This window comes from Balaenoptera physalus (assembly GCF_965194825.1).
Source record: "Balaenoptera physalus genome assembly, chromosome: 2".
In the NCBI taxonomy this organism is placed as follows: domain Eukaryota; kingdom Metazoa; phylum Chordata; class Mammalia; order Artiodactyla; family Balaenopteridae; genus Balaenoptera; species Balaenoptera physalus.
In genome coordinates, this window is record NC_138883.1 from 46,863,049 (window position 1) to 46,889,102 (window position 26,054).

Below are 26,054 nucleotides of genomic sequence, written 5' to 3' on the forward strand. Positions count from 1 at the left end.
GTAGTGGAGGGGGCAGCTAGCTTAACATTTACTATCCAGATTTAATTTTTTGCGAGTATAATCCGGACTCAGGTACCCTGTGCCCCAACAAATCTAAGGGCGGGGCCGGCGCACGGGGAACTGCAGGCAGGAGGAGCAAAATTGTCTCTGGAACCGCGCTTAGGACCTACCTACCTACCTTCCTCCTTTCCCTTCCCTCCTCCTTCCCCCGTCCCCTCTTTCCTCCCTCTCTCCTTCTGCAGGAATGGCCCAGAGTCTCCAAGACAAGGGAGCCTCTCGCGCGGCTGGATGGAGGTTCCGTGCGGGCGGCTCACCCCGTGGCCCGCGCTTTCGCTGTTTATTCGAGTGTGGGTCAGATTAGCCACCTGGGGCACAAATCCTGCAAAACGAGTCTGAGAGCGGGGCGAGCTCTTGCAGGTAGGAAGGTGTAGCCGCCGAGCTAAAAATAACGCGGGCCGGGCGGTGCGGGGAGCTGGGTGGCCTCCACCCTCGCTGGGCCGACACCCCGGGACGCTTGCTGGGGCGTCCCTGCCGGCGCACCCCGCAGCCTCCCGAGCCTGGGACGCGCGCCGAGCTCCTCAGGGTGGCAGCCCAAGCCGGCGCCTGCTGTGAGTGTGCGAGGGAAGAGGAGCCGGAGCTAGGTGCCGCAGCCGGCCGGAGAGGAGCGGAGAGGCGCCGGGGCTGGCTCGGCACTGCCGGGGTCCGCACCGCCTCCTCCGGCAGCAGGAGGTGAGAGCCGGGCTCCTCGTTGCTCCGCACAGGCGGCTCGGCCCCTTCCCGCAGTTCACCCTCTCAACAGCCTTCTCCGATTTCTCTGACTCCTTGAATTTGAGTTTGTGTCATCTCTGAGCCTGGCCCTGGGGACGCAAGGGCCCGAAAAGGGCGCAACCCCGGTCACATGCACTTCAGACGTATCTCTGGTCTGAGCTGGGACTCGGCTTTGGCGAGGGGTCAAGAGAGGCGCTCCTTCGGAGCCCCATTTTCTCTATTACTTTCCCGTCCCCAGCCCAATCCCCCAAGCCGGGGGCTCCCAGAATCTGGGGACAGACCCTATTTCTTTCTCTGAAGATGTTACCTCTCCTTTGGACTTAGTGCATTTTTAAACTATGAAATAAGCATCTGGGGTCCCTGACTCCCCCCATCCCCACCCCCACCCCCCAGACTGATGCTTTGCAATGCCCAGTCCCAGCCTCTCAGCCAGAGACGCGAAGGAGGGAAGAGCTGTACAAGGTGCAGATGCCTCCAGGAGCTTCTCTTCTGGCCCAGTTGTTCCTGCCCTCCTCAGCTTGAGAAAAATGTAGTGGGCAGCAGCACCTTGCCCTCTACCTTGGGTTGCACTGGTCCCCAGAGACCAGGCCTTGGTTGGTGCAACTGCTTTTCTTTGGGAGGCCCCAGAGTGGATTCCCTGAAGCCATAGGTGGGTTTCATCACTGCTGTGGCCACCAGGACTCCAGATTGTGCTTCTAGCTTTGCCCTGTGCAACCCCTTGGTTACCTGAGGTGCCTAAAAACATTGTCTCTTGCTGGTAGGCTTCAAATGGTAGTCAAAGAAAATAACTGTAAAAAAGTCATTTCAAAAGAATATTTTTCGTAAACTCTTATTGAAATACAACATGAATAGAAAACTGCACAAATCTCATGTATACAACCTGATGAGTTTTCACAAAGTGAACATCAACAAGCATTTTAAAGTGTTTGTTACATCTATGTGTAATCCCTGAGGTGATTACAAATAATATACTTTTATTCTTGAGGAGGACCCCCCCCCAAGGACCTTGATATATTTAAGCTATTTGTAAAAACATCCAAGTTTTATTTATACGATAACAATTTCTTGGATCACATACCCCTTTGGACAAAACTTTCCTTGCAGAAGACTAGATAGAAAGCTGTTAGCATGAAGTGAGGGGAGACGGTTAGATGGTATTGCCCAGGTGACATCTGGTTGGGGAACTACAACAACTCATTTGGTGCAGCCTGATGTCCATATAGGACTCTGCTCCTGCCTCCAAAACTCATCCCACAGTGACACTGCATTTTAGCCAGGTCACACTGTTCATGCACAACAGGGAGAGAAAGAGAAGGATGTGTGCGCTGAGAATGAAGACATTCCAAGGTTTTAACCTTCTTGCTACATTCCATACTAATTTATTTCCAAACAGCATCCCTGCCGTAGAATCAGGTGAGTGCAGCTGACCATCTTTTAGCAAAGGAAGCCTAAAACAGGGAGAAGCCAAATATCCTGCATTGTGTACCAATCCCATCCTCTTTGTCATAACCCTTCTTTGCAAAGGGAGGAATTTCAATATCCATGCCCTGTCTGCCATCCACATGTTAAACATGTTAAGACATAAAAGCAGTCTTTTCATCTGATCTCTCTGGAGTCTTCAATAGAGTTCTCTGTCCATTTTTGGTCTGTTTTGAAGGATTAAAAAAAAATATTCCAGAAAGTAGCAAGAGAACAATGTAAGGCATAAGGAACTGAAGTAGTATTACGTTTTGTTTTATTCATGAGAAAATATTAGAATCCAATATTATTTATCTTGGAGTGAGGTATATCAAGGGTTGACAACAGTCTCAAATATTTGGAGAAGGAAAACTTTGCAATCAGGTTTATATTTCTTCTGCAGAGCAGAGAAAAGGAAATGGGTTTACATTTTAGCAAGAGGTATAGAGAAAAATTGTTAAAAGTGAGAGGTGTTAGGGACCAGAAAAATCAGAGATGGAAAATGCTTTGGATATGTCATCTAGTCTATTATTTCCTTGCTCCCAGTGGTTATGAATGTCTACTTTGACAGGTATTAGTTATCTTGGCAGAAATGTGTTCCTGGGTCAGATCTGTACAGATAAATCATAATGAATGTTAACTCAATGAATGCAGATTCACGTAAACAGCCTTTATTCGGTCAATGCCTGAGATATGTGCAGTACCAATGATTACAAAATCAATGTGAGATACAGCCCTTTCCTTTAAAAAGTTTATCACTAACTGTAAATAAAACTCAATACCAGGGTGGCTTCTCACCTACTTTGCTCATATAATCATCACCTTTGCAAAATAATAATAGCTAATATTTATTGAGCACTTATGTACCTGCCATTTTATTACATTAACTCATTTAATGCTTATAAGAACATTATGAAATAGAAATTGTTATTCTCAGATTATAAATGAGGAGACCAAGACTCTGGAGGTTAAGCCATTTGACCATGATTTTAACTAATAGTATATTGTTTCTTGATCTTGGGGCCTGAGAAAGACCTATGAGGAATCTGGTCCATCCTCATATTTTACAATGAGGAAACAGACCCAGCAGAGGTAAGCAGCCTCTTACTCAAGATCACAGCCTTTTCCCGGGGAAGGTCACATAAGTCTTGCCTTAAGGTGGGCTATGTAATAAGAGCAGGAGGAGATAAGCTAATGGGTCTTGATTTTGTTCTGTCTTCTAAGGACCGGGAAGATATCCTGAAATTCTCTGTAACAGCAAGCTGCAAGGATGAAACTGCAGCTGGTGTCTTGGCCTTGGGAAAACCTCCAGGGCAAGCCGTGTTTAGTCAGAAACTATGGCCATGGGTTTCCAGCCCTCTGCAGGCCCAGCTCTCAGCATGTGGAGCTGAAGACAAACTGAGCTGGTCTGAATTTTGGGGCCACCACCTACTAGCTTCGTGACCTTGAGCAACTTACACAACCTCTCTAAATTTCAGATTCTCATCTGTAGAGCTGAAATTTTATGAGGGTTGTCATGAGGGCTAGACAGCAAATATGAGACAAGTGGTAAATATTAATAAGAGAAAAGCAAATGCCTTCAGAGATCCCTTATAATTCCAATTCCAATTGATCTATCTTACTGCTTCTCAAAAGTCAGCAATGATGCTGGGAATTTCTTCCAAGTACCCCTCCATAGCTTCAACAGACAATCGGCAAAGAACGTTTGAAGACCTGGTGTGGTTTTTAATCGAGGACCTGAAGCAAGGACTACTACACCTATAGGATTAACAATCTTTTCACTTGCAAAAACCTATTAGGTGTGTTTGGAGGTAGTAATGCTATAATTACCGCATTTAACAGTTTATAGAGAACAAGCCAAGCATATTCCTTGCTTGTTTAATAATGTCTAGGTGTCAGCCTTTCAGTGGTATCAGCACTGAAAATATAAGTGAAATGACTTTTAAAACAGTAGTTCTCAAGCTTTAGTGTACTCAGAATCATCAGGGAACCTTGTGAAATATGTAGATTTCTGGATCCAGATCTCAGGCCGCCAGGCCAGGAAATCTGCATTCTTATCAGCACCTGCAGCCTTGTTCTGAAGCTTTTGGTCCCCAGAACATACACTGAGAAAGGCTGTTCTAAGGGCTCACTGTCCAACTACTCTTTCCTGATGCTCTCCAGGGAATGCCCAACAAACGAATGCCCTTTATTCAGCAGTAGCAGCAGAGGAGCAGTAGTTGCTCTTGAATGATGATGGATTTCTCCTCCTAATCTATATGCTTTAAGGGTACAGTTTCATTTGATCCATCCATATTACGTTCTACAAAAACATCAAGATTCCCAAGTAAACTTGAGATGGTGAAAAGACTGGATTGATTGCCCTCACCACCTCTCATCTCTAGGCTGTGATCGATTTAGCTCTCTGACCAACAAGTGATTTGTTCTTTGGCATGAGAGAGAGGAAAAAACAACAACAACAACAAACAAACAAAAAACAAAAAGAGGAGTAAAGGGAGTTGATAATGATGGTTTGCACCCATCTAAAATGTGGGCTAGAAATAGAGCTGTCCCAGGAGAGCAGAAGCTGAGTTCTCTCAATACACATCTAAAGATTCATAATCAGGGTCTCAACCAGGTATGTCAGGTGGCTTAATTAGAAACTCCTGGACTATGAGTTTCACAGACACGTGGATGGCCCAGTGGCCCCTTTAGTATCTGGGCTTCAGCAAAATGAGATAATAGCTATCATCCAAAAACATTTGGGTTTTAAAAAGGAAAAAAAACTATTATCTGGTGCTATAAAATGAAATGAAATAAAGCCCTGCTTTTAAGCACAGCATATCACTGTTGCTTTCGAGTTTAAATATTAAGGAACACATTTCGTTAATGATTAAAACAGTAGTGATTGATTTAGGGGGCTTGGTAAACATTTAATCTGTCCTTATTCCTTACTGAAGGAGCACACTGCCTAGTGCCCTAGGATGGACATTAGGTAATGATTGGAGTTTTAATTTTGTGTTATTATTAATAGTTAATGTAATTTTGATTATGTTGGAAGCTGGAGGTATATTGTCAGTCATCCTTTCAGGGTGGCGGTACTGCCCTGTCCTGCTTAATCAGAGGTTCTTAGAGGAGGTGGGCTCAGCAGTGATTTAAATGAAAGAAGGTTGATGTTTAATATAATAAACTTTCAATTAAACATTTAAATCATTTTCAAATTGAAAAGGGTCATGGAAGTTATCTGGCCTAATTCTTTCATTATGCAGATGAGAAAACTGAGACCCATGAGAATTAAAGGACTTGCCCAAAGCCATTCAGCTTGTCTCCCTTGCTTGATGTATTATTAGGCTGAAAGACTTCACAGGCCTAACTTGGAAAAGATGGCAGGAGACCTTGGCTCTGCTCTCACAGTTGTTTCTCTGATCTCAAGCACTTCCCACCCTTTGTAACCTGTGTTCCACACAGGAAGTAATTCCTGTTTTATAAATATTGGAGGTGTGTGAAGGTAGTTTTTACAGAAGAGCTACCTTGGACCAGTATCTTTTTAAGTAAAGACTTAAATGCCCTGCTTGAGACAGTGAAGTGTAATATCTATCCCAGGGAAAGAAATCCAGCACAGAAAATGCTCCATCCTTTGGTATTCCCCCGGCAACCTGGAGCTCAGGGCGGTGACCCTCAGCCCTGCCCTGCAGCTGAAGTAGCTCAGGACTCGAGAGCAGAGGCTGTGATTTACTTCAGGGCTCTGGGCAAGTCCCTTTAAGGTGGCTGTCCTTCCCCTTCGGTGTTTGTAAAACAGAGAGATGATGCTGATATCTTCCTCACTGCTCCGTCAGAGGCACTGTGTGAAATTAGCTGCTGTTTGGGAAGGTTTATAAAGCCACACATTCCCCCTCCCTGCTAATATGATTACTAGCACTTTCTTGTAGGAAAGGCCCAACTCATCTTCTTTCTTCCTTTAAAAACAGACCAAAGGGTATATTGTCTTGTGTCCTTGTGGCCAAAAAGGTTGTTGCTTCCGTGGTTGTTACCTCCTTAGAATGTCAGTTTGCTGATGTTAAGGGTTCCTAGGAGCACCACAAACCAACATCAAAAATCAACAACAATAACAATAACAAAAATAACTGCCTTGTTGGTTCTTAGAACTTATGAGTTACAAACAGACTTTTCCAATTATAAAAACGTTGCCCCAGCCTGTCTCCAAGCCACCTCTGTCCTCAAAAGGGTGAGGTCTGGAGGGGCAGGGGAAACTAGACTGTTTATTAGGGCTGACTTTCTGAGTGTCACCAAGGCTTTCCACAAGAAGCATTTAAAAAAATGCTTTGGAAGGAAAGTCATCTTTCAATAGTCAAAGAGGTACCTGGTACCTCTTTTAAGCACACAGCTCTGAGCACAGCCTGTTTCTCAACGTTTGGAAATCCTTTAACAGTTTATGGATAGGCCTCCCTTTAAACCAATCCAACAGCTCCTTTCTCCATAACCTGATTTTAGAGGTGTTTCATTATCTCTAATTACTCGGGTAAATGGGGATTACTCAGTGTTTTAATCATCGGTTTGGGCAGTAGCTACTCTAAACTCAGAGAAGCCCAGACTCCCCTGGGTATTTTTGGAAGGTACTGCGACTAGTCGATGCATGCATTCTAGTACCTCTGCACGTGGTCCCCAGGTGAGCCCTGAACGCTTCCCGGAGCTGGAGGCAGCGGCGTCCCAGCCTGGGCAGCAGCTGCTGACTCGGGCGCTGCCCGGGTTTCCGGGACCAGGGCCGGCGAGGCGAGGCCCGGCGGCGGGATGGGAGGATGTGGGCGGGGCTCCCATCCCAGAAAGGGAGGCGAGCGAGGGAGGAGGGAAGAAGGGAGGGGCTGCCGGGGAAGAGGAGGAGGAAGGAAAGAAAGAAAGAGAGAGAGAGAGGGAAAGAGGAGGAAGAAGATGCGGGAGGGCAGAGGAGGAGGAGGGAGGGAGGGAGGAAAGGGGAGCGCAGCTCGGCCCGGAAACTAGGTGAGTTTGGCATCAGAGCCGAGGGACGGGAGCCTGCGACGCTGCTGCAGATCAGGGCTGAGTATCTCGCCTCTCTCCCTGATGGGATTCCCGTCCACGCCGTCTCGAGCCTGCTGCGCCCCAGTCCTCGGCCCTCGCCCAGGTTCGCTGCAGCTGTTCAGAGGTCCCCAAGAGCTGCTGCTTGCGAGCCTGCTACTGCAGGGATCTATGGTGAGCAAGGCTACCTGGCGAGGGGCGGGGGGCGGAAGGCTGAGGTGCATCCTTGGGGGGAGAAGTAGGGGGCTCTGGCTGTGTCGAGGCAAAAGGTGCTCCCTCCCACCCCCCACCCCACCCCCACCCCCCGGTGGTGGTGCTAGAGGTAGGGATGCTTGCGCTGAAAGTCACTTCTATATATGCCAGTGCCTCTACCCGGACCACTTTCTCCGTCCGGTGGCCCCGGGCGATTTCCACGTCTGGTAGGTTCGGGGCAGGAGAAGAGCAGAGACGAGAAGCCTTTAGTTGGAGGTCGTTGGGAAAGACCGTGGGGTCTTGAGCCGAACACGTCGCTCGTGGATTAGCATTTGTGATTTCCCGGCGGGAAGGGCCAGGAGAGAAAGGGGAGAGGTGGCTCTGAGGTCCGGAGAAATTGAGGGAACTGAGGGGCGTCGAGGTGGGGAGAGAACACCTAACCAGGGCTAGTTCCGTGGTGGTGAGCGCGGTTCTCCTGCTTCTGGAGCGTGCGCGCCGCGGGAGGGCTGCGTCTAGGGGAGTGTCACCCGACCCGGCCCCCAGCCGGCGAAAGCCCCTGAAAGCTGGCGAACCGCTGCTGCCCAGCGCGCCTCCTCCACGAGCTATTCTCGTGGACTTGCAGCTGCTCCTGTATCATTTCACGGTGTAGGGTCTGTAGGGACGACGGCCGGGATGCTAGCCGCCCCGGAAACGCAGGTTCCTGCGGTGTCGTGTCCTTTGGAGAGTTGCTGGCCAGATGCACGGCGGACGCGTGGCTCTTACTGGCCCTCCCGGCTCAGAGCCGACGGGAAAGTGTCCCGGGATTCGCGGGTCCCTGCGGACCCCTCCCCGCGGGAGCTGCGCCCGCGGCCTTAGAGGCTTCCCGGGCACCATTTGGTGAATGGTTCGTGAGGATAGCGGTTTGTGAGGATCGCGTTTTGTGGGCTGAAGGCTTTGTGAGACGTTAAAACCCCCAGACATTGACTTGGTAAACTGAGGCCACCTCTGAACAAACTTTGGCGTTGGGCGAAAACTCGGGCAAGGAAGGAAAGGACGAGTTACATCCCCGCCCCTCAAGAAAGAGTTCTGGAGACGAAAGTGCTTTTCGGCTTTTATCTTTTTAATTAAGAAAACTGGGGGAGAAAAATGTGATTAGAGACGAATCCTTCTGAATCCGCAGTTGAAACACAACCCGCTCTTCCCCCGGCCTCTGGGTTTTAGCGCAGCGCGCGCTCCCGCCGCACCCTGGGAGATTCCTAGGGTCAGAGGATTGTCGGCGGACTGCGGGCGCCCGCGCCTTCCGCTGTCCCTTCGCCCGCGGGGACCGACCCTTCTCCGTGTGCTTTGCCCGTTTCTGGAGCTCCTCCCACGGGGCATCTTGAAGGTTCTAGGCGTCTCAATAAAACTCTTTGCTCTTCCCAACCCTTTCGCAGTCAGCCCCAGCGGTGGCGCGGGAGCGGGAAAACCCAAAGCCGCTCGAAAAGCGGCGCGGCTCTCGCCGGGCGTGGACCGTCGCGCAGCGGCGCCCGCGGCCTCCACACCCCGGCTAGCGCGGTGTCGGGCGGCGCCGGGCAGCTGCGGCCGGAGGGAGGGTTAAGCGCTTGGTCCTTTACTCCTCTTCCTCCAAGCCTTCCCGAGAGTGCCCCCAAGAAGAAAACCAAGTTTGTGGGGGAGAGTGAGGTCGGCAACCTGAGCCCTCGAGCTCTGAAGCGACCCAAGGCTGGAACTGGGAACAGCCTCAGGAAAGGGCGGCCGGGTGCCGTGCGCTTTGCAGCGGGAGTCGTGGGACTCGGGACCCCGGGGCAGGCCGCGCTGACTCAGAGTTGCGTGGGTCAGGTTTTTGAAAAGGCCCCCCGTGCTGAGCCACCCACGCGTGCAGCATCTTCGGTTGGGACATCCCAGTAATTCCTTGAGCTGTGGGCTGGTGAAATTCTTGAAGAAATATTTGCTGCGACTCTGCAGCTGGTGCAAAGGAGGAAGGGGGTGGGGGAGGAAGTGGCGGGGGAGGAGTAGTGGTTTAAAAAAGACAAGCTGGGGAGAGAGAGAGAAAGAGAGAGACGCAGACGCAGAGGTCGAGCGCAGGCCGAAAGCTGTTCACGGTTTTCTCGACTCCTGGGAATGCGGTGGGATTTCCTTTCTGCGCCGGGTCGGGAGTTGTAAAACCTCCGCGACATTGAGACCTGAAAAATGTGATGCGCCCTTTCTGAGGAGACGCCTCTTTTCGCGTCTGCCCTGAGCTTTGCGCTTCGGCGTCCGCCCCTCTGCCTTGAACGGCCCACCGACCACTTTCTTCGGGCATTTGCTTTGCTTGGCGAGGGATCGCCGAGGTGCGGAGTTTCTCTCCGTAAACGAACCGGAGGAAAGAGCCTAGCGGCGGCTCCCTCACCACTTTCCCACACCGATTACCGCCTAAACGTCTCCCGCTCCGGCCCCGCGTGACAGGGTCCGCAGCTTTTGGCTGGGAGCTAAAGCGGCTGCCCACTTGCTCTGAACATTCGCAAGCGTTCGCCAGGGGGTGACTAGCTGTCACTGGGAGCAATATTTGGCCTCTCGGAGACCCTGGGGAGGAAGTGGGGTGCGCGCGGCGCGTGTGTCTGTGTGTCCCTCAGCACTTTCCTTTTTAAATGACCCTCAGTGGTGGCTTTCAGCGGCTGAGACTCCGCTGCCCCCAATCCCGGCCCCACTTGAGCTGGGTTCGGGCTGAAAGGCGCAGCCCTTACAGTGCCCCCCAGATCCTCGGCTTCAGGCCGCTGGCGCGAGGGCCCAGCCCGACGCACCGAAGGCTACAGGTAGAGGCGAGGACCACGTCCTCCGCGCGCTGCACCCGGGGACCGGCCGAGGGCTCCGCAGAGCGCCACCCGGACCTCCTCCCGGACCGCTTGAGGTTTGGGGCTGCTGGCGCGGAGGCTGGCCTCTCCAGGAGGGGGCGGGGCCGCGGGCGGGCGGGGATTGGGGGTGGGGAGACGGGGGCGGGTGCGCGGGCCCTTTCACAGCCCGCCTCGGGGAGGGCGGGCTCCTCCGTGCGTGGGGCGGGGCCTCTGCGCTCACGTGACGCCTAGGGGCTGGAAGAAAAACAGAGTCTGTCTGCGCCAGAGTCTCATTATATTCAAATATTCATTTTAGGAGCCATTCCGTAGTGCCATCCAGAGCAACGCACTGCCGCAGCTCCTCTGAGCATTTCCAGCAAGTTTGTTCAAGATTGGCTGTCAAGAATCATGGACTGTTATTATATGCCTTGTTTTCTGTCAGTGAGTAGACACCTCTTCCTTCCCTCCTCCCGGGAATTCACTCTGCCCTCCCCACCCGTGCTCGCCTTGTGTCCCTCCCGTCGGACCTTCCTTCCACACTCTGCTTTCTGGCAGCGCTGTCGCTTTCGTCTAGGCCGGGCAGCCGCTGCGCTCCGAGCCCACCGGTTCTATTTAAAGTGCTCCTCGCTCCCACTCGCTCTCTCTGATCCGTGCGTTGCAAGAAAGGGGAGCGAGAGGGGGCTAAAGAGATGGAAGGTCCTCAGCCGGGGGCGGGGGGCTAAGGGCCCCCCCTCCCCACATAACTGGAAAGCACCCAGTGCCCCTGTGGCGAGTTCCTCGCTGCTTGTCAAAACTCACAGAGGTCGCTCTTGGACTCATCCCCTCCCACACACCCTTCCCCGGGAGTGAGCGAGAGGGCGCGATCAGATGCTTCTTGCTGGGCATTTCAAACTCATCAGCCACAGTAAAATAAACCCTCCAGCCATTCGGTCCGCTCCCAGACCCTGCCTCCCCCGTGTCTTCACCCTGCTCCTGCTTCTCTGCTTTCCCTCCCTCCTGCTCCGAACCAGCTGGAAGTGGTGGAAGTCGGGCTCTGGCTCGGAGGGCGGAGGAAGAAGGGGGGTGGAGGGAGAGGGGGAGAGAGGCTGAAGGTCTGAAGTGGAGAGGAGAGCGATGGCATTTTAATTCTCCCTCCCCCACCCTTCTTTACCTTCTCAATGTTAACTGTTTATCCTTGAAGAAGCCAAGCTGAGATCATGGCTCAGATAGCAGTTGGGACAAAAAAAGATTAACAGGATGGAGGCTATCTGATTTGGGGTTATTTGACTGTAAACAAGTTAGACCAAGTAATTACAGGGCAATTCCTACTTTCAGGCCGTGCATGGCTGCAGCTGGTGGTGAGGGGTGTGTGTGAGGGCGAAGACACAAACTTGATCTTTCTGACCTGTTTTACATCTTGACCCTCTAGCTCTAGCCCTATGTGCGTATGCAGAGACATCTCTATTTCTCTCTAGTTATCGGTGTTTATTTATTCTTTAACCTTCCACCTCCTCCCCCTCCCCAGAGACACCATGATTCCTGGTAACCGAATGCTGATGGTCGTTTTATTATGCCAAGTCCTGCTAGGAGGCGCGAGCCATGCTAGTTTGATACCTGAGACGGGGAAGAAAAAAGTCGCCGAGATTCAGGGCCACGCGGGAGGACGCCGCTCAGGGCAGAGTCATGAGCTCCTTCGGGACTTCGAGGCCACACTTCTGCAGATGTTCGGGCTGCGCCGCCGCCCGCAACCTAGTAAGAGCGCGGTCGTCCCGGATTACATGCGGGATCTTTACCGGCTTCAGTCTGGGGAGGAGGAGGAGGAGCAGATCCACAGCATTGGTCTGGAGTATCCCGAGCGCCCCGCCAGTCGGGCCAACACCGTGAGGAGCTTCCACCACGAAGGTCAGTCCCTGCCCGGAGTCTGGGCTGGGGAGGGCCAGTAGGGCTGCCTGGTGGGACAGTGGAAGCTCTGGGGGTGAGGGCTTCAGGTTACCTCCGAGCCCCAAGTCCAGGAGGCTGGGGAACAGAGCTGCTTACTTTCTGGAGTTTTCAGAGTTGTGGCTGAATTTATTTTTTGGAGACAGAAGGGAGGGGTTGGAGAGAAGGGGAATGACACCACTCAGACGTGGGCTAGCCCCAGCCGTGTGTTTTTGCTATATCAAAGCCTTTTATGCCAGGGTTTCTGCCTTTTTTTTTTTTTTTTCCAAAGCACCTACTGAATTTAATATTACAGCTGTGTGTTTGTCAGGTTTATTCAATAGGGGCCTTGTAATCCGATCTGAATGTTTCCTAGCGGATGTTTCTTTTCCAAAGTAAATCTGAGTTATTAATCCACCAGCATCATTACTGTGTTGGAATTTATTTTCCTCTCTGTAACATGATCAACAAGGCATGCTCTGTGTTTCCAAGATCGCTGGGGAAATGTTTGGTAACATACTCGAAAGTGGAAGAGGCAGAAGGTGGTTGTGTGCATGTTCCCTCCTGCCTCTGCTCTGTTGGCCCCTCTTTTTCTTTACAACCACTTGTAAAGCAAACTGTGTACACAAAGCCAAGAGGGCTTTAAAAGGGAAGTCTGATGGTGGTGGAGTAAGGAGTTAACACATGGAAATTATTAGACGTATAAAGGAGATTGGGAGATTCTGTCTTTGGTGCTTGCTGAATGTTAGCTAGGCTTGCGCTGGTTTGCTAGCTGCGCCATTTATCTGCTCCTTCAGATTAAACGGTATGCTTATTTCCCCCAAATAGGCTTCCACTATATAAGCAGAGTTCATCACTCATCACCCAACTCTTAGCTATTTCTTGATTTTTCAGCCTCTGAAATAGCTCATGTGCTTTTTTTTTTTTCTTCTTCTTTTCCCTTTTTCTTTTCCTCCCTGACTGCGCCTAGAACATCTGGAGAACATCCCAGGGACCAGCGAAAACTCTGCTTTTCGTTTCCTCTTTAACCTCAGCAGCATCCCAGAGAACGAGGTGATCTCGTCCGCAGAGCTTCGACTCTTCCGGGAGCAGGTGGACCAGGGCCCTGACTGGGAGCAGGGCTTTCATCGTATAAACATTTATGAGGTTATGAAGCCCCCGGCAGAAGTGGCGCCCGGGCACCTCATCACACGACTACTGGACACGAGACTGGTCCACCACAATGTGACACGGTGGGAAACTTTTGATGTGAGCCCTGCAGTCCTTCGCTGGACCCGGGAGAAGCAGCCCAATTATGGGCTGGCCATTGAGGTGACCCACCTCCATCAGACACGGACCCGCCAGGGCCAGCATGTCAGGATTAGCCGATCGTTACCTCAAGGGAGTGGGGATTGGGCCCAGCTCCGGCCCCTCCTGGTCACCTTTGGCCATGATGGCCGGGGACATGCCTTGACCCGACGCCGGAGGGCCAAGCGTAGCCCCAAGCATCACCCACAGAGGGCCCGGAAGAAGAATAAGAACTGCCGGCGCCACTCGCTCTACGTGGACTTCAGCGATGTGGGCTGGAATGACTGGATTGTGGCCCCACCAGGCTACCAGGCCTTCTACTGCCACGGGGACTGCCCCTTTCCACTGGCCGACCACCTCAACTCAACCAACCATGCCATTGTGCAGACCCTGGTCAACTCTGTCAATTCCAGTATCCCCAAAGCCTGTTGTGTTCCCACCGAACTGAGCGCCATCTCCATGCTGTACTTGGATGAGTATGACAAGGTGGTACTGAAAAATTATCAGGAGATGGTAGTAGAGGGATGTGGGTGCCGCTGAGATCAGGCCTTCCTTGGGGACACACACACACAAACACACACACACACGTCCCAGCCACTACTCACCCACACACTACACAGACTGCTTCCTTATAGCTGGACTTTTATCTTAAAAAAAAAAAAAAACAAAAAAAAAAGGAAAAAAAAATCTAAACATTCACCTTGACCTTATTTATGACTTTATGTGCAAATGTTTTGACCATATTGATCATATATTTTGACAAAATATATTTATAACTACGTATTAAAAGAAAAAAATAAAATGAGTCATTATTTTAAAGGTAAACTATGTTCTTTTTCTCTTAAATCCTTTCTCTCCCTTCGCCCCATCTCTTTTGGATGAGATTTTCTTCTGTTAAGGTGGGGCTGGGGGCACTGTGGAAGTCAGAGTGTGGTAACTGGAGGTGGTTAAGTTGGAAAGACAGGAAGTAAACTGATGGTGGAGGATGGTAATTGCCAGGATGAATTGTTTTCCATTTCTATTTAATGTTAACAAGGACAAGGACGCGGCATCCTCTCCCATCTGGATGACACATGCCTTGGAGAAACAGTGGGATGAAAGGAGTAGGCCAGATTAAAGACTCAGTTTTGGGCTCTTTGTACATCCTATGTTTTTGCTCACCTGTTAGAGGTGTGTCCCAGCAAAGTGTGATGGGTAAGAGTCTCAACTCTAGGGAAATGCTTCCCATCTCTGCTTTTATGATACCCAGGGTATCTCCAGTTATTACAGGCACCAATGTTGTATTTTCAAACCAAAACTAATTTGCACACTCACATATTAACCTGTGTGTGTGTGTGTTTTAAACAGGAGTTTTTTGAGGGTTTTTTTTTTTTTGAGACGTGGGTTTTATCCAATAAAATAAATATCTGCCTTACTTTCAAAAAGTTTGGTGACCACTATTTTGATATACCACATGGTAGAAATTCTCCAGTGTTTCTGTACTTTTCCCCCCTTGTCTCCTGTTCCCCAGATGAAGGCTTTCATTGAATTCAAAATTCCAAGAGATTGAGCTGGGTTGGGGGGTGGGAATGGGGTCAGATACTGAAGGGTCAGAATTTCCAAGTGGGCACTGTGAAAGCATCCCACTGTATAGAGTCTCTCGAGTCAAATACCAACTCTCCTTGCATCTCTGTGGATGCAAGGTGGATGCGATGTTCTGAGTGGATGCGATGTTCTGAGCCAGGGTTTCTCCAAGGACAAAGCTCAGTTTTTGACCAAACTAAAAATGGAAAATGCTAACGTGCTTGAGCAGTCTCCCTCAGTTCAGGGCTGCCAGTGAAGCAGAGAAATGGATTTCTGGAAGGACACGGATATAGGGCCTCAGAGGACCAGAGGAGAGACCTTTGCTTTTTTTTTGCCACCAGCAAGTAAATGACACCCTGGAAGTTTAGCTTGCGTGGGCTCATTTCTTGTGTGTGCTTTTCTTCTGCGTGGGCTTGGATGGGTTTGGGGCAAAAGCAGTGTCTTCGTGTAGTCTGTGGGATGAGCTCTTAGGAGTGCATTCTTTTCATGAGGATGTATGGGTGAGTGGCAGTGGTGGTGGCCATTGTGGTGCTGAGTGTGCCCCCCCCATTCATGTACACACACTTCCATGTGCTCTTGGAGGTGGGGTGGGTGAAGCAGGACTCATTTTTGTTTTTAATTGCTGAAGTCCTACAATCCTCTGAAAGGAGCAGCTTAGTGGAAACCAATAAAAATAGAAGTGGAGCAGTTGCCAAAGCCCCAGCTCCCTGGAGAGCACAGGTGGAGAGAGGAGATCAGAGCCCCAGGCAAAGGCAGCAAGACTCCACAGTTCCTCCAAAACTCCCTGCAAAGAGGGTTACTTCCCCCCTCCCCTAGCCCCCCAGGTCGCTGCCCCTTTGATTAATGGTAAGGAGGTCGAATAAATCATTTAGGGGAAGCCCATTAAGGGTTCCCCTCAGGCAGCCTCGTTTTGTTTTGCCCGATTTCCAGCAACTTTCTGAAATGTCCCTGTCATTGAAGAGGAACCCGCAGATCTCTAGCACTTGGACAAATCATCTGAGGGCAAATCCTGAGCCCAGTGGCTGCCTGGCTCAGGTCACTTTCTAGCAACCACCCTCCCCCGAACCTCCCCCACCTCCTTCTACTGGCTTATTTTCAGGAATGGATAATGTTGTTTATTTGTTCAGCCAAATATTTGGTCTGGGGAATTTACCGTGAAATTCTGTGAATTGCATATACCTAGTTAACAAAATAGTCCTAATACCACAAATGTTAGCATGAAAAACAACGAGCTATGGCCAGATTTAACTCTCTGAATTCTGTTTGAAGGCATAGTCCTGAGGTTCGGGAAGATAAGGAACTGAATGTATGTGATGATCTAATTTAGGTTTCAGTATTTTAGATTTTGGACTAATGCTCGACTAAGTACCTTATGCAAGTTGTAGGGTGATTCTTGTCGTTGCTTTTGGATCAAGTCTGCCCCCATCCCAGTGTGGTTTGTTTTTTTTTTTTTTGCCCAGAGTAATGTTCCCATTACTTAAAGAAAGATGGGGAGGGAGAATCACTCTTGAGGAATTCAACAAAGTCGTAACCACATCAGAGGAGCTGCTCAGTCAATCCCTGCCCAACCCTTAAACTGGAACCGGCTTCCTAGGAGCTTAAGAAAAAAAAGCTACGGGGCGGGGGGGGGCGGTTTGTGGCCCCGGAACGCATCACACATTCCCCGACTTTCGTTGCATAATTCACTCTGAACCTGCCAGGTGACCTGCTGACTTTGTTTTCTGTCTTGACCGTGCTTCATTCCACCACCCCCTTGCCGCCGGGCAGCGCCACACTGAGAGGGCTCAGGGCAGCAGCGGAGCTGGCAGCCCCCGACGATCACCCGGCCTTGGCCGGACGTCAAGGTTCGCGGACAGGCTCCGCCCCCGCCTGCTCCCGGAGCTCTCGGCCCGGCTGCCGCGGGGGCGCCAGGGGGCGTCCTCCCTGTCGGGGACCAGGAGGTGCACCTGGAGGCTGCGCGGAGCTGCACCGAGGGCTCCCCCGCCAGATCGCCGGATCGCAGGGGGACCCGGTGCTCAGGGGAAGCCGGATCCGAGTATCGCACGCGTGTCCTAAGGCAGGTCCGCACGGTTCCTGTGGAACGGTGTCAAGCGGCCGCACAGGGCCGTGGAGTCCGGGGAGAAAGCTCACCTGGGTGGACGCGTGTAAGAGGGGTCGAGATCTTGAGGGGTTTTCCTTGGGGGTGGAGAGCAGGAATTGGGGAGCTCACCGTGGGCTCGCATCTTGGAGGGACGGAACGGGGTGTGGGCGGGACGGGAGCAGAGCTGAGGGCGGACGGACGTGCAGACAGGGCTCACCAGCTGCCCTCTGAGCCTCCTTAGGACACAGAGCCCAGCGGGGCTCCGGCTGAACTGCCACCCTGCCTGCCCCAACTGTTGGGGGAGGGAGGGGAATAGAGGAGGCCTAGGGGGTGCATGAGTGGAGTTGGCTGATTTCTTTCAGAAGTGAGACGCCAAGCCCGTAATACCTGACAGCACCTCAGCTGACCTCCTCTGGGGCTCTGGACCAGGGGAGTCGCAGTGCTTCTACTGTCACCCGCCACTCAAAGGCCGGAGCTCAGCATGGTGTTACTGTTACAAGGGGAATCTAGGAGAATAAAGCTTCAGGCCCATGTCTCCAAACTGTTTGTCCTTAATGACACCTTTGCTTCAACACAGAGCAAATTGTATAACATCTACACACTCTCTTTTTAAAATGAAAAGAATAATGCAAAAACAACCCTGGTGACCTTACATTACCTGAGAATCAGAAGGTTGTTAGCATTACCTAGAGAAATTTAGGATAATTGGTGGACTGTCAAATTAGAAATGATGCAGAATTACTGGGGTGAACCATTTGAGACAGACCAGCACAATTTTGAAAACTTAACTGGAAGTAGGTTGAGTGGTTAGCAATGGGGCCTGGGTGGTATTGCAAGGGTCCCATTTCCCTACGCTTTCAGCACTTAGTGGCAGAATAAATAAACGGGTCAAAACTGCAGTGGTCACTCATGAAGAAAAGTGGCTTGTTTTTAGGAAAAATTTTTGATTGCTCTAATATTTTTAAAAAACCACAGGAAATTTTGAAGGATAAAAAATTCAAGGTGTGTAACATTTAGTCAATCCTAGAAAAAAGAATTAGAATATTTTATCACTGAGGAAGTCATTAGAAATTACCATTCATAAGTCACCTTACTTAAGGAATTAACTGAAGCAAGTTCCAATTGTTTCTGCCTTTTCTTTCTTTTCAAAATATTCTCTAAAAACCCTGAATATAAATGCTGTTACGTAGTTCAAAACAAACTTCGGAGAATATAATACTGTAGGGTTCATTACTATAGAAATGCTTATTTCAAAAACGTAAAATTTCAGGAAAAGACAAGATGGAACAATCATCTGATGAGTTACGTTGCTAATGAGAATCTCTTAAGTCCAGCTTTCCATAGGTTTCAACACATTCCTGAAGAAAAGATCTCACTGATCTCTCGACTTTTTATAACTTGATTTCTAACAAGTATTTAAAAACAAGGCCCCCCAGCCTAAATCCTTGAACCCTCAAGCCAAGGTGCAAGTAGATTCTAGTTTACGTAGTTTCATTGTCATTACTTCAGCAATAGTTTTAGTTTTAGTAACTGAACTAGCCAGCAGATGATTTTCTAAAGGATCCAAAGCACACTGACTGAGATTAAAACATTGGACTCTATCATTTACTCCTGAAATTGTTTCTCTGTCCCTCTGGTGTCAGCAACTGACTGAATCCTGTGCAGAGTTCTCCACGATTTAGTTGAGATAATGTACAACTATGTTCATTTCAAGCCTCATGCTAATTTTTTAATCCTTGTCATTTTGTTTTCAAAGCAGTTTGTTATTGAGGTAGGACCCAGGGGAAGAGCCCAAAGACATGCACATTATGAGAGAGAGAGAGAGAGAGAGAGAGAAGGAAAGAATTTCTAATTGAATTCAATTTACTTTAGTCTTCTATAGATTATTGCGAAAAACAATGAAGTGCTCTTTTTCGAGGATAACAACAGGTATGGTTAAGGCTATACCCATTGTCCCTTGAATTCACCTAGGATTACAAAGTAGAAGAAGGTGTATCTTTTGAGAACTGACTTATCAACCTTCTTTAATTGGTCAGTGAGAGCTATCTGACCCAGGCTTAACTTCACCTCCAGAAAGTTCAGACTCAAGTATTTAATGTGCAATTGTAATATCTCATTCCAGTTGCTTAGATGCAGCTATCTCTTTCCTCCTCTATTGTTTCTAGTTTTTATTAAAATGAAGTTTAAAATTTTTTTATGAGATAGCAAATTTCCTTATAACCTCATCATCTTAAAACTATTCATGTTTTTCCATGTTCTTTTTCATTCTTTGCTCATATACTTACAAATTTTCATAAAGCTTTTATTTTGTATTCCATTTTTCTTAATTTCAGATAAATATTATAACCTTAACATTTAATGTCTCAAATGTACGGTCTACGTATATGCTAATGCGGATCACCTTTGTGAAAGCAGGCTGGGTATAAAACTTAGTCATCCTTGGGTAATTTTACGCAGCCTAGTTATAATAGCAGAGCTATGGGCATCACTTCCAAATTTCATTAAGGTTCTTACCGACTTCTTAAGGCTCAACTTAAATGTTGTGCTAAAGTACTAAACAGAATGCTCCTTGTATGTTTTAAGTATCCTGAAAAGTGGGTTACCTGACATCTGTGGCTCAGAAAATTTTATACTGCAGGACATGTATCCACCTGATTTAGTCATCTTGAGCATATGTTCTTTCAAGACCCAGAGAAGAAGAGACATACTAAAGGTCTCTGAAACCACTGGTTGAACAATTTCCTACTGGACTCAATGTGTGTCCCTCATTTTCTTGCCCTGACTTCTCGCACCAGCTTTCTTGGGGACTGAAGGTGATGGGAAAGGGAAGAAGAATTATGTAAACAGAGTAAATCTCAAATTGAAACCTATTCAATTGGGTTACTAGGCTTGGAACCGACCTTGACACTTGCAGCCTTCAGATTCCAGTTGGTTGGGGTCAAACACAAATGTCCAGTTGCTGAGTGATTTCCACATGCTTCTTTTATGTACCTTAACTAGGACAGACAAAAGATGTTTTCCCCGTGGGACTCACTCTTTATGAGGCCTGACCCTCAACAGAGCAAACCAATCTCAGGTGATTTGGGGGTTTTAGGGCACTAAGAACTTTCAGAGCATGGAGAGGTAATTTGTTCAATGGTACCTTAAAAGAGTTAATTTACCTCCAAAAGGTGAGTTTCTTTACTATCCTGGGTCCTTCACTTCCTCTGAGATCAGACTCATTATTTGCATAGCAAAGCATTCCCTTCAGCTGGAAAGGAGGGGGTGGGCACCCCTAACAGGGAGAACCACTTTTCCCACTGTCTTTCAAAACTCAGGAGTGCGATAAGTGGGTTTGATCAACCTTTCCCCTCCCCTAAACTCCAAAACTTCAGGCTATTTTGTTCGTTATCTATCTTGAGATTGACCAGCTTTTCCGGATTGAAGGGATGCAGGATTTAGCATATAGCTGCTGAGAGGACAGATCTGCTAACATTGTTTGAGTCAGTTTAGTGTGGACTTTTCAGGTGAAAACTCCAGGAAGACAAACTCCACCAACATCCCTCCTCCTCTTCTTTACAGACATTGCATTTTATTTTTAATAAACCCCCCCCCCCAATACTCAGGGAGGAAATTTTTAATATATTGAAGACACTCTGCATGGGAATTATACAAATTTATCTTGATATGTTTGTCGCTTGGCAATCCTGCTTGTTCTACCCAAACTAAACTATGCATTAAAATCATCTCTGAGGGCCTACACTATGTGTAGGTTATTGTTTATTTAATTGTCACTTAGCAATTCTCCAGAACTAGCTCATAATTTATTTTAACCAAATATGCCCCACCTTAGAGACCCATCACCATAAAGGACTTTTTAAGCATTCTTGAAGATTGAACACTCTGAGGTTCTAGTTCGTGTGAGATCTACTGTGCTTCTTTTAATGTGTCTATTATTTCCAAACTGGGAGATTAGTCACAGAGACCTGAGGGAAGAAACCAGACCTTTAATAAGCTCTGTCAATAAAAGGGGCCATTACAAAAATTTGAAGGATTTGCTGCTAGAAGCCAAACTATGATTTTGAGTTGAAACTGTTAAATTTTGAGCATTTGTGGGAGAAACTAAATCTAGCCATATCTCCCTAAGATCAATGATGTTGTGTGACAAGTCATGGGGACTAAGAAGAGAAAACTTAGGGAATTGTTGGAGGAAGAAAATGACAAACAGGACCAAATGATCTGTGGTCTCTTTTGCAGTGTTCCATCCATTGACAATGTATCTAGGCTTCTCTGAGAGAAGCGTGACTCTGGGGAGGGGAGTGTGGCAGGGTAGGGGAGAGTCAGGAAGGCACTTCTGTTTTCCCCAGAATAGTTCACAATGAAACTGTATTTAGGTTGTGTGCACATGGTTAAAAATAAATACCCAGAATTTTAAACAGAAAAGTGTTCACTAAGATAAGCATGAATTTATAAAGAATTGATTGCATCCCTGTGTTTTAATGCCACACTAACTAAAATCTCCTTAAATATTATATGGCACTTAAAAGATATTCAGATGGATCAATGAATGGGGGAGAATACTTCCCCCAATTTTAAGGTAATATAGTTGACTGGCCTTAGAAGATATAAAAATGTTATGACAGTTATAAGAAGCCTTTGTAATTAGGTTATCAGTGGAAAAAGAGGTCAGTGGAATAAGCATGTAACTCAGAAATATTTAACGTATTGTTAGAGCTTAACATCTGAGAAACTAGAAGCAATATAGGAGTAGGTACAGGAATTACTAAGAAATGCTACGTGGTTAAATGTATATCACATGAAAGTGATATGATATAGATGTATACACCAAACTTCACATCCAACTTCAGAAATGTCTAAGCATATTAAAGAGTTAACCATAACTTATTTTTAAGTATAAGAAAATTGAAGTGCTTGTTATCCAATCTATTGAAAAACACACACTCAGACTAAAGAAATTGAGGATATTAAAGGTAAAGAAACTGAGTTTGTTAAGCAGCAATTTAAAAATTTAGAACAAAATGTAATCAAATAAATATCAAAGGCAAAAAATACAGTATGGAATAGGACAAGTACTTAATAAGTATTTACTATAAAATATGTAAATTATGGCTATAATCCAACGTTCATATGAAGATTTATAGTAAAGTAACTGAAAAGATGCTTTAGACAAGAAATGGCAGACTTTTCCCATAAAGGGCCAGATAGTAAGTATTTTAGTCTCTGTGGACCACAGTCTCTGGCACAACTGCTCAGCTCTGCCAGGGTTACACAAACACAGCCCTGGAGAATAGTGAACAAAAGCACGTGGGATGTGTCCCAATAAAACTTTATTTATGGGCACAGCAATTTGAATTTCATGATTTTCACACGTTGTGAAATATTCTTTTGATTTTTAAAGACTATTTTTAAAATGCGTCAGCTATTCTTAGTTCAGGGACTGTACAGAAGCAGGCGGCCTGCTGCCTGCTGGATTTGGCCTAAAATCAGATTATCAACCCCTGCTTTTGGCCACTGCATTGGCCAAAGCATTTTCCTTGAAACAATAGTCTCAAGAGCTCCTTTATGAGAAAAGAATGTCGTGACCAAATGTATTTGGGAAGCTCTGGGAACTGTATTACCTTCTTGGAAATTTACAAAGAACATTCACATTTCAAAGGCTTTGACAAGTCCCGCAGGGAGAAACCTGCTCAACTTCGGTCAGCCCAGGGATGCGGCAATTTATTTGACCGAAGTACGCCCTTTTGTCCCAGATCTTCAACCCTATGTGGTCTTTTGCGTGATTTGGCCCCTGCCTGTCTCTCTGAGGGCACTTCAGGCCTCTTTTTTCCTTGACGACTAGACTCCAGCCCCACAGGCCTCCTGTCTGTTGTTTAACCACCACAAGTGTTCATTCCTGCCTCAGGGGTTCTGCTGTCTGCTGTCCCCTCTAAGAAGTTCTGCTGCCAGACAAAGCTCCCCAAGGCTGGCCTTCTTCTTGTTCAGTTCTCGGCTCTATGTCTCCTTCTCAGTAAGGCCTCCTCTGATGAGCTACTATGAAAAGTCTCCCTGCTTCCTGCATCCTTGATCATGGGATTCAGTCTATGTTCTTCATTGGATGTTATATGAAGTTCTCTGTCTCTGTGTATATGTCCCATCTCCTCACAGTAATGAAAGCAATATGATTTTAAAGTAACATTCATTTAAATTCTTTTGTAAGTTTTGGGCAAGTTCTTTTCTCATTTTATAAGTCATGGAATATGGTGAATATTTGGCCAGCACACTGATGAATAATTGGGATTTGACTGGGTCTGTTATATGTAAAACATCACCACCCTTCTCATCAATAAATAGAATTGTCCAGTTCATATATGTCATTATGCCACTTCTTTATGGTATGCAGAATAGGCAGATATAGTCTCTAAAATATAGTGGTTTATGATCCAGGAATAATTTTTTTTTTAACCAAAGAATAGAGAGACATAGTGGCTAGAAATGTATATTTGAATTATTCACACAATTTTCATCTTGGCTTAAAAAATTAAAGCATGATATAAAAATATGTTTTAAATGTTATCAGTTGAAATTTGTTCATCATTTTAAGGTAGCTAGTTAATCCTTTGTGTGCTTTCAAGAAGATTATTTCAGCATGGAAGGCAGAAAATAAATATGGTTAAAGTTGCAAAATTAAAATAAATTACATACAACATTTGTAATATCATTGCCTCACCTACATGGCGTAATGTATAGAAACTTTTTTTATTCAGTAGATTACCTATAATTGTAAATATAACATGAGAATCAATTACTAACTGATACGTACTTTTGTAGCTTATCAGCCTATGTTCTCGGCGCTGTATAGAACACAGGTTTAACACAATTCTTAGTACTGAGCAGCGTTTCCAGTTTTTAATAAATATTATTAGGCATCGAGGTGGCATCATGCTATTTAGTTTAGAATAATTGGGGTTTTTTTAATATTTGAGAATAATCCTTCCTTGTGATTAAAGGAGATGCTTAGAATATCCTTAATATTACACTGTAATTTTCTTGTAACAGGTGCTTATCTCAGCAGATGCTTAACTCAGCAGTTTATTTATAAGTGTTTCACTAGGCTAAACACGTTCAGTAGCAGACCTACAAAATAAGGAAACGTACTCAGGTATTGCAGACCACAAATAAACATTTTAGTGCTGACTTTTAATTTTGTTTACATTTGATCTGAATAACTTGATAGCTCTTTATACTTCTTTCTCATGTGTGCCAATAGTCTCTTCTTTAAATTGCATTTTCAATAGAAAACTCTACCTAGTTTGTTAATCTAGGGAAATACGAAGACATTACAAAGAATTTGTGGTCCATTTATAAAGTGATTGATCTGGAAAGAGGCAAAGAATACTTTATTTAGAAACTTATTTTATTACATTATTTCAGATGGAATAGAACATCAATCTACAATATTCATAGTTTTCAAAATGAAAGCTCTCTTTCATTTTGAGCAGTATCCCTGGAATGCCTCCAAATGGGGAATTAGGCCGGGTTACCAGGAAGGCCTGTGAAGACAGTGTGGGTGTTTTAGGGGTGAAATCAGAACAGCCTGAGGAAGGAAAAGATCAAACCAAGAAAAACTGAAATGGGATTTGACCACAAAGTGTGGAACAAACATCCTGAAGAATTAAGAGGTGACTGACAAGATGCCTAAATAAAATAATAAATGCATTTTGAAAAAAAGAATTAATCAGCCTGACAATTTAACTTTAATACGTGGAAGCCCTCAAGGTTATCACACATTTTCTTCAATATAAGCTTTCATAGAGCCAGCGAAATTTGAACTAGACCTTGAAGGTTGATAATTGTGTCCTTTCAGGAGTTCCTGACCTGTTGTGTCCCACGTGGACTTTGAGGCAGTTTTCCATCAGTGTCCTCGACTTGCATTGCTTTTCTATACAGATTTTGTCTCCAGGTTCCTTAAGGGACCAAAATACTACTGAATTGTTAGGGCAGTCATCTGTGACTGTGCCACAGAGGATAAAATCACCGATTTTGTAAACTGATACTTTGACCTTGCCCCTGAGCGGACAGTGCTATAACCAGCTTAGCTAACTAGTCACAGACCTAAATAGATGAGCTTGGTTGACTGAGGGGAAGCAATAAATTATGTTTGTATTGACCTTAGTAAACCTTTTAATTCTTTCCCGCATGATATAGTTCTCAACAAATTGGGAAAATATGGCCTGGAGTCTAGGTAAGTGCATAACTACAGATCAATGGCCAGGGCCCACAGCATCAGTTTTAGGCCTGTGTCCTCAAACAGTTTCACCATTGGGAATGGTGGGCGCTTAAACTCCAGGCCAGTCGCTCCCCTGGGCCCCAAGAGGATTTTGACCTTGTGTTGACTACAATGGTGGGAGGGAGGGGACGTGGTCCCTACCGCATGTGGGAGAAAACACTGCTCCAGGTATGGGGCGGGTCAGGGCTGACAGTGAGGAGGCCTGAAGGTTACTGCTGCATTTCTTCTAGCCGCTGATCTCTCGGAACAGAGAAAAGGGCCCGATTTGGCCCCTTGCACCGTTCATTTGGCCGCTGGTTGCTGTCGACTTGAGAGGGAATCTTCCTGAAGGGTCCTGGGATTTTTGTTTCTGCCTGTTCACTAATAAGTTGCTTCACTCTCTCTCTCTCTTAACAACAAAGGAGAATACACAAAAACTTACATGGCTTCCAAGTTGGAAAGTCTGTACGATTTGTAGAAAATTCACTCCCTCATTCACTCAATACGTAATTGTTGAGTAATTCCCACCATGTGTCACCCCTGGACTTGGCAGTGGGCCTACCGGATAAGGTTCAGCCTTTGCTCTGGAGGAACTTCCAGCCTCTTTGGCGACACTGACATGTATATATGTAATTACTGTATTAGTTTGCTAGGGCTGCCATAACAAATTACCACAGACTGCATGGCTTAAATGACACAAATTTATTTTCTCACAGTACTGGAATCTAGAAGTCCAAGATCAAGGTGTTGGCAGATTTCGTCTCCAAGG

General features: G+C 46.9%; 1 protein-coding gene across 8 annotated transcripts; it reads left to right on the plus strand.

The window, feature by feature from the left end:
• The first annotated feature begins 277 nt into the window (after positions 1–277).
• Positions 278–14,216, plus strand: BMP4 (bone morphogenetic protein 4). Of its 8 annotated transcripts, none has more exons than XM_082450452.1 (4): positions 278–417; positions 10,531–10,651; positions 11,719–12,095; positions 13,081–14,216. In XM_082450452.1, the coding sequence occupies exons 2-4, from the start codon at positions 10,623–10,625 to the stop codon at positions 13,935–13,937; spliced, it is 1,263 nt and encodes a 420-aa protein (XP_082306578.1). In that variant the 5' UTR covers positions 278–417; positions 10,531–10,622; the 3' UTR covers positions 13,938–14,216. The 8 variants fall into 8 exon arrangements, with proteins under 8 accessions (XP_082306578.1, XP_082306582.1, XP_082306579.1 ...); XM_082450456.1 differs by lacking the exon at positions 278–417 and adding an exon at positions 496–729 and having other exon boundaries at positions 10,531–10,655; positions 11,772–12,095; XM_082450453.1 differs by lacking the exon at positions 278–417 and adding an exon at positions 604–729.
• The last annotated feature ends 11,838 nt before the right edge of the window (positions 14,217–26,054 follow it).

Bases quoted from the DNA above. Each gene is read 5' to 3' on its own strand.
- BMP4 (XM_082450450.1), top strand. The intron at 10,656-11,771 runs GTGAGTAGACAC...TATTATGCCAAG, and splicing joins ATATGCCTTGTTTTCTGTCA to TCCTGCTAGGAGGCGCGAGC. The intron at 12,096-13,080 runs GTCAGTCCCTGC...GACTGCGCCTAG, and splicing joins GAGGAGCTTCCACCACGAAG to AACATCTGGAGAACATCCCA.